We start from the raw sequence: 14,864 nt of genomic DNA on the forward strand, positions 1-14,864 counted from the left end.
AAACTGTCATTTCTTACAAAATGGCCGCCTTCTGCAGATTCGGAACTGTTGCTGCTCTACGAAATATTTGCCGTTTGCAGCCAGCAAAACAAATTGTGAGCAAAGCCACGGCAACATCAATTCTCCAACAAAGTTGTGTTCTCTCAAAGGTGTGTCAGAGGCGAGAATTCTCCTCATTTCAGGATGTTTCAAGGGTAAGAAAAGGTGCAGCGACGGGAAGGTGCAAAATTCTGCAGTTTGTATAAAACACACACGCGCACAAGTTTGCATGCGCTCTCTGCTGGTTTAAGGAGGCACACAGGATCACTAATTATCCATTATTATTCACCTCATAACTCGAAAACTATTTATGTAAAGTATATAAAAGTATACATTCTTTGAACGGAAATGAGCTCATAAATCTATTTAAAATGTCAGTTTTGCCAACTTTGGGTCAAAAAGTACAATTTTCGAGAAAATCCCAAAAAACGGCTTTTTTGACCAAATATTTTTGGTCCGCCATAAAAAAATTATTTGAAAATCAAAAACTGTAAAACATGAATTTTATTTATTTAGACAAATACATCTAGAAAGTGTTTTTTTATGGCTCATTCTTGTATTATGGGGTCCAATGGTGTCCGGTTATGACCGACACATAATTTGCCCTGAATTTTGAAAACTGTAACAGGTATTTGGCCTATTTGTAATTTTTTATACAAAACAAGTGGGTTATTACTAAAAACTTTCAAAAAAGAAATTGTTAACAGCTATTTTTAATTTTTATTACATGTAAGGTCTCGAAAATCATGGACACCACTTGTGACCATGATTGGAGTGAGGGCGCTGTTCAGAGGAGTGGTTGTGCTCGAAAATCGGGAGAAAATATCATCCTAATTTCCCGATATTTGTGCTTGTCATCATCCATCCTACTTGTTATTGCTCGATATATTGTGCATTTGTGACATCTCGTGGCTAGTTATTTGTTCCGTGGAAGGTGTATTTTCTTCAGATTCAGCACTTTTCTACTTGGACTCTGATCAACATTTTCCAAGATGGCTGAACTGTATTTCACCATGGAGTAGGTTACAACGGGGCTAGGACTGGTATGTATTGAACAGGTAACGCTGGTGTGGCTACCGATCTCGTCAGTGTTTCCAGCACTACCAATCCACCATGAAGCTTACCATCACGTCAGCTACAGTGTATATCCTTTTGAAAGTGGTATTTTTGAGACCTAGTAATGACAGTGGTACTTTGTTATCTCGTGAACACTCTGTTAGGCTAGGAAATGTGTCCCCCCATGAATTGTTTATGAGAGATAAATTTTCTGTTTTCAGCATCATACTGGGCACAAATTACGCCCAATATTACCAGTATGCCAAACACATGTACAGATCATGGCACTCTGTTTCCTTTGAGGAAAGTGCAGTCTCAATGATCATTGCAAAGCAATGTATGTTACATGCTGCTCATTTACCACGCAGCCTTAGTGTTGTTAAAAGTTCTCCTCATTATATAAACACCAATGTGAAACTTGTGTCAGCTTACATTCATATATTACTCGTAATAAATGCTCATGACATTGAATCCAACCCTGGTCCATACAAACCGAAATTTCCATGCCATCTTTGCTCGAAAGCGGTTAAGTGGGGTCAACGTGGTGTACGCTGCGACAGCTGTTTTGGCTGGTACCATACAGAATGTATGGGAATGGGGACCCACACTTATGAAGATCTTGATGGAAGTCAGGTTGTATGGATCTGTCATTCATGTGGTATACCAAACCACTCTGATGGCCATCTCTTCAGCAGCTCCAGTTTTGAGTCATCAAATAGCTACAGTAGCCTGTCATCAATAAATGATGACGGTGAACTGCTGCTGGGACCACCCAACGCAACATCATCACCAATTGACAAACGCACTCACAAACCAAAGACAAAAAACTTTATCAAAAAAAGCTAAAACTGACAACCTGAGAATTTTGGTTATTAATTTCCAAAGTGTAAGAGCTAAAAGAGGTAGTTTGCATACTTGTGTGGACTCATACAGACCCCAAGTAATTATTGGTACAGAATCATGGCTCAACGAATCCATCTCCAACAACGAGGTTTTCCCCACGGATTTTACTGCTTATCGTAAGGATAGGAAAGGTGGATCCCTTAGAGGAGGGGTGATCGTCGCACAGCGAAATGACATCATTGGCACCCACCAAATCGAGATGGATACCGACTGTGAGATCATCTGGGTCCAAATCCAGCTCGCAGGATGTAAGAACATATTGATTGGTGCTTTTTATAGGCCCCCTAACCCGGCCGACCCCAACATCCTTGAAAAACTTAGATCGTCTCTTGCACGCATCAACATTAGCCAAGGGACCACAGTTTGCCTGGGAGGCGACTTTAATTTAGGCGGCATAGACTGGGAAAGTAACTCAGTCCCGACTGGTGTTAGAGATGTGGCCTTATGTGAGTTACTGCTTGATATAAAGAATCAATTTAACCTGGAGCAATTACAGAAAGAACCTACTAGAGACGGAAGAATACTTGATCTCTTCTTTACGTCCAACTCCACTCTGGTCAACAGTATTACCACCCTACCTGGAGTAAGTGATCACGATGGAATACCAATGATAGACATGCAAACAAAGCCAAAATACAATAAACAAAAACCAAGAAAACTATACCAATACCAAAAAGCCAACGTCAGTGGACTGATTGGATATGATCATCATGGATTTTTCAAAGGCGTTCGACACTGTCCCTCACAAACGCCTTCTCCATAAGTTAAAAACTTGTGGTATTACAGGTAGTGCACACACATGGATAAAGAACTTTCTAACTAAACGTACTCAGAGGGTTGTTGTCAATGGAGAACATTCCAAGTGGGTCCACGTCAAATCGGGAGTGCCCCAAGGCACCGTTGTGGGACCCTCTTGTTTTTGATCTATCTGAATGATCTCCCTGACAACATCTCCTCTGAAATCAGATTGTTCGCCGATGATTGCGTGTTATATCGGCCAATTAAAAACAACAATGATATCTCAGAATTACAGTCTGATCTTGATGCATTATCCACACTCATGGCAAATGCATTTTAACCCTGATAAGTGCTTTGTGCTTAAAATATCACACGCCAAGACACAATCTACTCATCAGTATAGACTTGGTCAATCAATCCTTAAAGAACTTAAATCCCACTCATATCTGGGTGTCAATATCTCTCATGACTTGAAATGGGGTACCCACATAAATTCTGCCATTTACAAAGCTAATAGAGTGTTAGGTGTTATCCGCAGGAATTTCCACTCCTGCCCCACTGATTTGAAATCTACTGCTTACAAAAGTCTTGTTAGACCGCACCTAGAGTACGCAGGAACGGTTTGGGATCCGTACACCGGTGATCTATGCAATAAACTTGAAGCTGTCCAACGACGGGCAGCGAGAGTCGTATGCAGAGATTATTCACCATACAGTAGCGTAACCAAGATGCTTACCAAACTAGAATGGGATAGTTTACAACTACGCAGGCAAGCATCTAGGCTAACCATGATGCACAAGATCGTGAATGATCGCGTGGCCATACCGGCGGCCGAAGTTCTTGCTGCCAGTCCAACGCCTCTTCTCGCCTCCAACACAGTAAAGCCTTTGTAAGACCACACGCTAAGAAAGACTGCTTCAATAAATCATTCTTCCCACGCACCATTGCAGAATGGAACTACATCCCAGAACATTTGATTAACATAGCCACAACGGACAATTTCAAGCAGCAAGTAACAGCACACTTAAGAGAAACACCACCAAAAGACTACTAGAAAGCTCCTCTGTACGCCCTCACTACCCTCTGCGGGTGACCTCATCAGGAGGAGTTGCAGAGTAACCAGTCAAAGTCAAAGTGACAAAAAAGATCATCTACATCTGGTTGCCTGTTAGTTTCATTTATATATGACCATTGCTTATTTTTTTTGGTCTTATTGAGTGAATAGGATGTATACTAAAATTGTATTATGAAAGAAATGTTAGCGACAAAACATCTGTTAACAAAGACAGCGCTTACGCAAAGTACATATTTTGGTGTCCGCGTTATGCATGACGTTATGACCGACATGTAAAAATGCAAAATGTGCTATATTTTTTGAAAATGGGGTAATTTGTAAACAAAAAATACTTCAAATGATATATTATGACATGTTTAAATATATGATTGACAAATGGAAATTGCAAAATAAGTTGAATTAAAGTTAAAGCTGGATATTGTACGACAAACTGGACACCGAGTTATGACCGACACATGAAAATGAATAATATGTCATAATTTTTAAAAATTGGGTATCTGATAAACAATGAATACTTAAAACAACAGTGTGATATGTTTAGATAAATTTGCAGGTCAAATACACTTTTCAAAGTATGACATAATTACAGATAACTTGTTATTGTCAGTCATAACTGGACACCAAATATTTTGGTGTCCAGTTATGCGCGACACCACTGGGCACCTTAAATTCTCTCATGTGCACAAAATTGATGTTATAGAAAGTCATCCACTTATCTATTATGCCACACTTGTGCTGGCCCCACATAAAATGGCAACTTTTAATCTAAACTGACAGAAATTGTACAAAACAGGCCCAATAATTAACTTTTGGGTCAATTTTTGACCATGTATTTTGACCAAAATGCAAATATGCTGTTTTGAAGGTTACAGCAACTTCTTATAATGTTATTTTATTTTTACATTATGGCCACGCGTTTTGAACTCGCCACCCAAAAATGGTGGTTTTGTTACGCTTTTCCAAATCGAGACTCGTTCAAATTGTTATATCTCTGCTTAAACAAAAGGTATTGTAGTGTGTTTGGTGTCATTTTGTAGCTAAATGAGTGACCAAACAGACCTCCAAAGGAGAATTGTTTATCAGCTAAGATAGTGGAGTTATAATTTTTTGAGTTCAGAATGGCCGAGGTGGTTGTTGTGGCGGTGGCGGTTGTGGTTGTGGTGGTGGCGGTATGTACAAAGTCTATGAGAAATATAGATTTTGTGTGTGCACGTTGAATCAACTGATCATATCTTGGCATCCATAATGGCTACAGGCATGGTTAAGAGCTCTTGTGAAAGGTTATTAATTATGCTAATTGTTTTTAATCATTTTGAACTCTTTATGATTGGTTTAGTCTATAAAATACAAACTTTTACGCACAAAACTACCCGCTTTCATATTAAACACTGTAGTAAGCAATGCGGATGTCTTCAAAATCTAAAGGTTGCTGTAAATATTTAATTACTTATCCTATCATAGTCAAAGTATACATTTTCTGAGAGGAAATTTGATGAGGAATCCAAATATGGACTTACTTTTTCTGTATGGGTTAGGGGTAAAATGTTTCAGTTCAAAATATGTTGAATTGTAAAAAAATGTGAACATATTTTGGGACACCCTGTATTCTGAGATTACCAAACAGCTGTGATTTTTTTTCTTCCCCAGTCAGTAGGATCCCCCTAACCTCTAACCAAATCAATGTTGTTTACTTTCAGTTTATAACTGCAAGTTAGTAATAAGCAATGCATTAAGTGACCCATTTTTTATTTGGAATTTTTTATTCCACCCTGTATAACTTCAAGGTCACCCTGTACAATGAGTTGAAATGTGTATATTTGAATTGCTTATGCCTTCAGCTTTTCAAAAATGTATACTTTTGGTAGTTTAGGGTTGATAGTTGTGTAGATATTCTAATTTGAAACTTGATTGGTGTAAAAATTCATAATATTTGTGATGTAACGCTAAGGGTGGCGAGTTCAAAACACACGGCCTTATAAAAGCTCCTAAACCACATTTAACTTGCAACTTTTTAGCCATTTTGGCATTTATATTTTTTGTTTAGCAGGGGTTAAAACATGTTTGGTGTCCGGTTATGCGCGACATTTTAGAGTGATTTCTCCACAGTTATGTGCTTCAGTACAGATTTCTGGGCAATCATCGCTGAAAATATTTTGCAGATTTTGAAAGAGTATATAATTCCACTCAATTTAAGCTAACTTTTGACATTAATATTCAATTTTGAAAATTTGACTGTATGTCACACCATTGGACCCCATAATACAAGAATGAGCCTTATATTTTCGAAATTTTGCTTAGTTTTTAAAATATAGGCAAAAAATCAGTAAAAACGTGTGACCCGTGTTCAAATTTTTGAATCATGGGTGATAAAAAAGTTCTAGGCCCGAATTAAAAAAATGAAAAAACACTATCTAGATTTTGGCCATATCTAAACATTTGACTTAAAAACTTCATTTAGACGCTATGGCGGACCAAAAATGGTTAAAAGTGGTCAAAAGTGAACTTGCCGAAAATCGCGATTTAGAAAAATACAGCCGATTTTAGGTCCATTTTTGAAGATTATTACATAAATATATAATCCGGTGACTTGTGACGTTTGGTCAAGTTAGAAAATGAGAAGGGGCGTCCAACTGCAGCAGATTAGCATTTTTTTGGTGATTTAGAAGGTAAAATATACAATATGACAAAATTATCCGTGCACATTCGGCAGATGTTTATCCACATGGACTAGCCATTTTATTTACTGCAGTCTTGTTTCCATGGTGCAGCCGAGTTTCCGGTAAGGCCGCGGTGTCGCGTCGGCGTTTGAGGAGCGACAGGGCGCGCGGAAAGACAGACAGGTTACGCGAATAAGTTGCACAGTGCATGGTCGTGTTACCCGCGAACGAAACCGTGATTATTTAAGCACAATTTTGTCCTGTTCCGTATAAAAAAAAGATCAAGCTCTGTATTAAAATTTGCGGACATCGGAACATTAAAAGTTAGAATAACTGACAAGAAATTATTATAGCTAGGCCTACACCACAGGAATCCCAAGTAAAATTTTAAAAGATTCTGATGTGTCGCATTACTCAATATTCCGTTTTTGTTAAGTTGTTTGTTAACTATCATATTTTATTTTTAATTTTTTACGGAATATCAAACACGTACAAAGTTGTAAAATATTTTGTACCGCATAAAAAGTGAATAAAATACAACAACAAAAATAAAAAAGTGTGTCTGTTGTTGTTTTCAATCAAATAAACGTGTAAAAAGTGGGGTAAAAGTTGTAATATGTCTTGAATAAACTTCTTGTAAAACGGACGAAAAGTAGGCCTATATAAATGTTAAACAGGCAAAACACGGAGAGGTCACAAGAAAACTGAAAAACACGGAAATTGACATAGCCTAACAAACCCGAATTTCAAAAGTAGAAAACGGAACACTTATGGCTTTAAATTGGATTGTGGTTTATGCAATAGGCCTACCGTATACACTGTGAAAAAAAAGTAACTCGTATTGGACAAACCACCTCGTTTTTAATTCCCTGTAACAATGAGGAATTATCTTTTGTCTCCCCTTTGTATTGGTTGCACCATCCACTTCAAAACGAGTAGCAATTCAAGACCATCTCTTGACATTCCACTTCAAAATGAGTACTAATATGAGAACTAATTCAAGATCTTTTAATTTGGCCACTATTTGTATGGAGCATTGTCTAGTTTATTGATTTGTTAATGCTGGGTGGCAAAACACTTCACATTGGGTGTATAAGTACTCGTTTTGTACCGGTACCTTGTTTTGCTACTTTGGGTGCAATAAGTACTTGTTTTGTACCTTGTTTTGCTACTTTGGGTGCAATAAGTATTCGTTTTATACCTTGTTTTGCTACTTGTATTGCCAGGATAACAAAGCTAATCCACCATTGTTCATGGGCACTTTAAAACGAGGTGGTTTGTCCAATACGAGTAGTTTCCTTTTTACAGTGATAGGCATAATGCTATAAAGAGCGTTTTAAAACACTGCATGAAAACATTCACGAAAAAAGCAGTGTACCTTTTAAAGTATGCAGAAAACATTATAAACGTGAAAGTTGAAAACCGGGCAAACATTGCAAATAAAAAGGCATTCGGCCAAAACATTCGCAAAAAGTGTTGTAAAACCAAAAGCTTTTATCGCAATCATAATCAATCAGGAGTAGAGAACGTTTGAAAACGAACCTTAAATCCGTGTTTTAATAACACTTTGAAACATTATTCAGGGCCTTAGGTATCTAATATAGGCCTAACAGTAGTAACTGCTTGCCTATTTTTTATGGTCTTCAAAATTAAGACGAGACTGAACGACCGCAGAGGCCCCCGAACCAAGGCTGGGACTGTAAACTAATATAATAGGCCTATATTCTTGTCCAACTACACCAACTTGGTAAATCAAATAATAACAATGAAATGAATGAATGAATGAATGAATGAATGAATGAATGAAATAAAACAAATTTTTAAAATAATAAGCCTAATGATGTACGGGCCAAGTCTAGCCTACTAGCAAAATATTTAGCTTTTTAGGGCCTACGTTTTCTATCGTATCTACCAGATTGCGTCATCATTACAGGGCTTCTTACGGGTAACTACTTCTTACAGATAAATTTCATCTTTTCAAGTTCAGAATGAAACTTGAAAAACAAAACAAAAACAAACAAAAAATTTACTATTATGTTCATATAAAAAAAAACCTATAATTTATACCACTATATCAGCACTTTTTTGGCGAAATTTATCGAGTAGGCCTACTGATTCTAGGATGGGGACGGTGGTGGTCTGTCGGCCCGCAGTTTCGCAATGCAATGGTGCAAGCTTTACGGAAGAGATCAATACAATAAAATATGGTAGTGATATTCAATCGCGATTGGCGACTCCAGCGCCTCAATCAGCAATCACCTCGCCCATCCAGTTTACCATGTGTGCGTGCGTGTCTTTGCTAGCTGTACGCCGCAGTACGCTGTAACGAGAACGCGATCTATTATGGAAAACAATGATTTATTTGCTTTTGCATTTTGACGAATTTTTAATAAAAAAGGGTCTTTAAAATAGCTTTTCTCTTGGTTCAAATGTTAAGATTTCTTTAAAATCTATTAATGACAAGATAAAATACGGTTTGAAGATGACATTAGTGATGAAAACTCAATTTTGGCCATGTAACACTTCAGTGATCCTGTGTGCATCCTTAAGTAGCGTTGTAAAGATAGGACACTGTGCTCTACTGTTTGGCTGAACATTACACGAGAACTCTAGCTTCGAATTTGCACACGATAGTTACGCATTCGATGCTAGAGTGCGTTGCTATCATTTTTCAGCCGGTGCAGCGGTGCAATTTTTTGCACCGGAGGAGGTTATTTTCCCTTAACCGTGTTAACCCAACCCCCATTATTTATTCTGTTAATGTTGAAATTTGGATGAAAGCTAATATTTCGATGAGTCAACTGTATCTTTTGAGCAAGATTTGCCTATTATCATGGACTGTCTAAAATTTTGCTGAAGTGTAATTTTAGCAACATTTTTGATGCAATCCCCTGTCGTGGATCGTGATCAGCTGTGACATGGTGATGTTTACTTCTGAGGGTCAAAACCACAAAAATTTAAAAACGAGAAAATCCTGTCACAACCATTCAAGTAAATATAGGTATGCCAGGTGAATTCAAATTTGCCATCAAACTCAACTGCATCATTTTATATATCAAATTAAAAGCTCTTGAGTAAAGAAAGCCAAAACTGAAGTGAAAACCTTTTTTCATAGCACTTTCCATAGCATCTTGTCAAAGATTGACTTCCATCAAAAAGATTTCAGCTAGCAAAATTCCCCACAAAAAGCATTTCGGTGGTGTTTAGGTCTTAGACCTCATGTTGATAGCAGCTTTTTTTAATGGAACTGCTATCAAAATCCCTCTAAATTTCCATGTGCGCGTGACTTATCACCATAAAAAATCATATATTTGGGTTTTAGTGAAGTATAGACAACATATTTATGTAGGTTTCCTTGACCGGCCAGCTCTTTTATATTTCTATGTTATATGTAGGCCTAATTGTGTTCTAGGCGATTTTTGGCTGACTAGCAAATGTGTTAACTAAGGTTTGCCTGGCATTATATCTACTAAATATATTGTACCAATGTGGATCGTAATATAAGAAAATGATCTTGGAATATCTTTAACACATGAAAATTTGATCATTCAAATCGTATTATTTTGGAAGTATCAATGTTTCGAAATTGGCCACACCACTCCACGCCATACATAAATTCTGCCAGTCACATTTCCCCAATATGAAATTTTTTAAAAGTAAAATTTTAATTTTAATTTTACTTCATTAAAGTTTGGCGGAGGCGGTTTTCGAACTCACGGCGGCGGACTGCTTTGGACACACTATGAACCCAGCGCCTTAGACCACTCGGCCACTTGTCTTGTTGGAATTCATTTGAAACTTATTTGAAGATATAATCGCAACTTCAACATAGGCCTACCACGTGACAAGCAAAGGCAGAAAACGCACCATATTTTGGAATTTTATTTCAAATAAAAACATTTATGTGTATTATTAGCGCTCAATTGTTGTTAACTGCGTGTTTTATACAAAAAAATCCAACGATAAGCATGATAACTGGGCGTCTATATGGACAATACATTATCGATTTTGACACGTGCTTGTGTCTTAGTACATTTCCATGGTCAGTAAAATACTATAGAGAAAAAACTACCATTTTCTTGTATACACGTTCGATGTTTTGATCAAGTATGTGAATATTCGACATTAGACCCAAAAATTTTTTTCAGGAAATAAAAGATTAGATTACCATAAAAACGAAACAGTAATCTTTTGCGGGTCTAATGTTATTTATACATAGAATTTTCAACGTATTTTCTATCCTTATTCTTGCTCAATTAAAAAAATATTTTGGCGTATATATGGCGTTATATATGATGTGCAGTTAATATTCATATTTTCTTTTATACAGAGGATGCTTCAGTTTTGACAGGAAAAATATTTTCTTGAAAACCCTCTCACTCGGTTATTTTTAAAAAGGTAACCACGCTTCCCTAGAATGTGCAATAAATTAGCATTAAAATTTTTCTTATTCTAACAGCAAGCATTTCTAGAATGTATTATGGCGAAATGTGGTGTAGAAATTGGCTGAGTGGTCAAAACCCCTATGACGTCGCAAATCATGAACTTCACATATTTGTGTAATGTGCTTAAATTGAACACAATGAATATGCCTTGAAATAGTATTAAAATGTATTTTTAATTTATAATGTAAACAAGAAAAAAAAGGAAAACACCATCCCTAAATTGTATTTAGGGATTTATTTACAATTGAAATTTGTCGCAATACTCCGTGTAACCTACGTTACATTGACATGTTATCTAACCCTTGATAACCTTTTTATCAATTTAGGTATCATGTTTTGCCTTTATAATATCATATTTAGCGTGGAAATAAAATTCATGACTGAAAACGTAATGTGGGTAATGGGTATCCATTTTAGAGAAAAGCAAGACAAAGTACCGTACCATGATCTATGACCGTATGGTTAAGGAAAGTACCGGTAACCTACGTTACCAATTTTCTGAAAATCAAACGGTAGAATATATACCTGGTAGGTAGTAAACATTAGCATGTGATACCCTGATAAAAGTGAAATAATTTTGTTGCACTGCTATCATTAACAGAACGTGTGGAAATTTTAGAAATGAAAATGAAATATCCGTTACTGAAACATACGTTACCAGTTTGTACGACCATGATTAAATTTAAGAAAATCACAACAGACTCCGCCTGCATGTAATTTTTAGTCCGTCTAACGCCCCCTTGCACAGCTAGTAATGCACCACATTTTTATTTTTTTGAGTTCTACATGTATGAGTATGTAAACGATTTGTAACATACGTTACGTAACATACGTTACCATTCTTAACAGTGACACAATGCAATATGAGGAACCATTATGGAAATTATTTGGTGGTATAATGTCAAACACAAAACAAGAAACTTTTTGATGGATCCAATACTTGCAAAAGATTCTCTCAAGTACCAGATAATAGTCTAAATTATGAAAGATGGATATTAGATTACTTATTCCACATCTCCTGTATTCAAATTCACACTCACTCCAGGATATACCAATGGTAAGGGTGAAAGTCTTTTGGGTTGAAAGAAGCAAGTTCAATCAACCATTTCAAATAGTGAAAACAGATCATTAGCACAGCAGTAAATTTCGCTAGTTTACTTGTAAGTGTCATATGATACCAATGATAAGGGTGAAATAAGTCTTTTGGGTTGAAAGAAGCAAGTTCAAACATCCATTTTAAATAGTGAAAACCGATCATTAGTAATGCGCTTCCATCCCTGACAAAAACAATGCTGAGTCTTACAAACCAAAGTAACATATATATGTTACAGCAGTAAATTTCGCTAGTTTTCTTGTAAGTGCCATAAATAAAAAAAGTTCACAATATTACCGTATATGCTCATATTTGTCTGGGTCAAAATTCGAAGTGTTATCTCTGATTTTATATGTGGCCGTGTGTTTTGAACTCGCCACCCTTAGCGTTACATCACAAATATTATGAATTTTTACACCAATCAAGTTTCAAATTAGAATATCTACACAACTATCAACCCTAAACTAGCAAAAGTATACATTTTTGAAAAGCTGAAGGCATAAGCAATTCAAATATACACATTTCAACTCATTGTACAGGGTGACCTTGAAGTTCTACAGGGTGGAATAAAAAAATTCCAAATAAAAAATGGGTCACTTAATGCATTGCTTATTACTAATTTGCAGTTATAAACTGAAAGTAAACAACATTGATTTGGTTAGAGGTTAGGGGGATCCTACTGACTGGGGAAGAAAAAAATCACAGCTGTTTGGTAATCTCAGAATACAGGGTGTCCCAAAATATGTTCAAATATTTTTACAATTCAACATATTTTGAACTGAAACATTTTACCCCTAACCCATACAGAAAAAGTAAGTCCATATTTAGATTCCTCATCAAATATCCTCTCAGAAAATGTATACTTTGACTATGATAGGATAAGTTATTAAATACATGTATTTACAGCAACTTTTAGATTTTGAAGACATCCGTATTGCTGACTACAGTGTTTAATATGAAAACGGGTAGTTTTGTATGTAAAGGTTTGTATTTTATAGACTAAACCAATCATAAAGAGTTCAAAATGTTTAAAAACAATTAGCATAATTAATAACCTTTCACAAGAGCTCTTAACCATGCCTGTAGCCCATATGGATGCAAAGATATGATCAGTTGATTCAACGTGCACACACAAAATCTATATTTCTCATAGACTATGTACATACCGCCACCACCACAACCGCCACCGCCACAACAACCACCTCGGCCATTCTGAACTCAAAAAATTATAACTCCACTATCTTAGCTGATAAACAATTCTCCTTTGGAGGTCTGTTAGGTCACTCATTTAGCTACAAAATGACACCAAAAACACTACAATACCTTTTGTTTAAGCAGAGATATAACAATTTGAACGAGTCTCGATTTGGAAAAGCGTAACAAAACCACCATTTTTGGGTGGCGAGTTCAAAACGCGTGGCCATGTGTAAACATGATTAGAATAACATTTTATTTTCCCCATTTTTGGAAATCCGAATTGCTCGTTTTTAGTGGTTTTGACCCCTGAACTTTACACTGTGTTATGCTTCAGCGAATCCGACTAGATTTTGAATGCAATGATCTCTAGCCTAGAATGTGAAGCTATCGGTGAGCAAATTCTTGGCTAGACTTCTCGAGCAAGCTGTACATGAACACGATCTTTTGTGAAGCTGAGTGTATGATGGGGTACTCAAAAACTACTCATCATAGACTATAGACTGAATCCTGCTTGTCGCATGCATGATGATGATCAATCAATGAATGATGTGTACGGATATGGTCAACCTCATGACCTACATGTAGTGCTAGTCTGAATAATATTCCCAGACCAACATACATTTACTGACTGTGACATGATCATGTTCTGGGTCTGATCTGTTTCCATTCAAAATCTTGATGACAAATTGGACACAAGAAGCACATGGTCCCAGCCCTGGTCATGAGGGTTGCCATAACTTTTTTAGTCTCCGGTAATAGCCGTGAAATGTCGCCCAAGAAATAGCCAAAATATTGCCCAAAATTTTTAAATTGATTTAGGGGGTTTCTAGTTCTACACCCCCTTTTTATTTTGGAAAATGCCGAAATAAATTACTAAAAAACTAACAAAAACTGAATTAAAAAAAAAAGAAAGTTGAAGATAAATTATATGTCGGCTGGAGGGGGTGTCTACACCCATTTTAATTTTGGTGAAATAGGCCAACTGAAACAGGCCTAGAAATCCATGGCAGTGCGGGCGAATCCATTTGGATTCTTGCAAGAGAATTTTGCAAGAATCCTTGATTCCTGCAAATCCACCTCCGGCTCCCACTGCACAATAATTGAAAAAAATACTGCCCTCATATGGTCTGATTTAGTCATCTAAGATGGCGGCTATTTTTGCTGTTGAAATGCATGCTCAAATCAGTATTATTGTATGAATTATGTGAATTATGGGGGTTCAGTTGCTTAAAAAATGAAGTATAAATAGTCAAACTGGGATTCAAACTTAGTACATATTTTTGTCTTTCTGTAAACTGCATTACGCGAATCCATATGGATTCGCCCGGTTGATGTTTTACGAGAATCTTTGCTCGAATCGATTGGCGGATTCGCGTCGGATTTCTGAGCCTGTGAAATAAAATTGTAGCAAAAAAAGTGGGTATTCGGTGAATCCAACAGACGAGGACACAAATCGCCCAGAGTTTAAGAATTACATCTTTAAATTGTAACAATGACAATAAATTTACAACAATTAGCCATGGATAAGAACATTCAAGATTGTATGTAGGCCTATATGAATATTTTTGTTCTTTTTAAAGTTAGGAGCCAGTCTTCCTTTTATGAACCCAACTGCGATACAAATAAAAAAATTTCTCTAAAAAAGTAATATTGGTACATAT

General features: G+C 36.5%; 1 protein-coding gene across 1 annotated transcript in view; it reads left to right on the top strand.

The window, feature by feature from the left end:
• Positions 1-14,864, top strand: part of LOC140164366 (acyl carrier protein, mitochondrial-like) — a 26,655-nt gene continuing 11,791 nt past the window's right edge. Inside the window, exon 1 of the mRNA XM_072187643.1 lies at positions 1-194. Coding sequence (XP_072043744.1) covers positions 21-194 — 174 coding nt within the window. The 5' untranslated portion in view covers positions 1-20. The remainder of the gene's footprint in view (positions 195-14,864) is intronic.

This window comes from Amphiura filiformis, chromosome 11 (genome assembly GCF_039555335.1).
Source record: "Amphiura filiformis chromosome 11, Afil_fr2py, whole genome shotgun sequence".
NCBI classification, from domain to species: Eukaryota; Metazoa; Echinodermata; class Ophiuroidea; order Amphilepidida; family Amphiuridae; genus Amphiura; species Amphiura filiformis.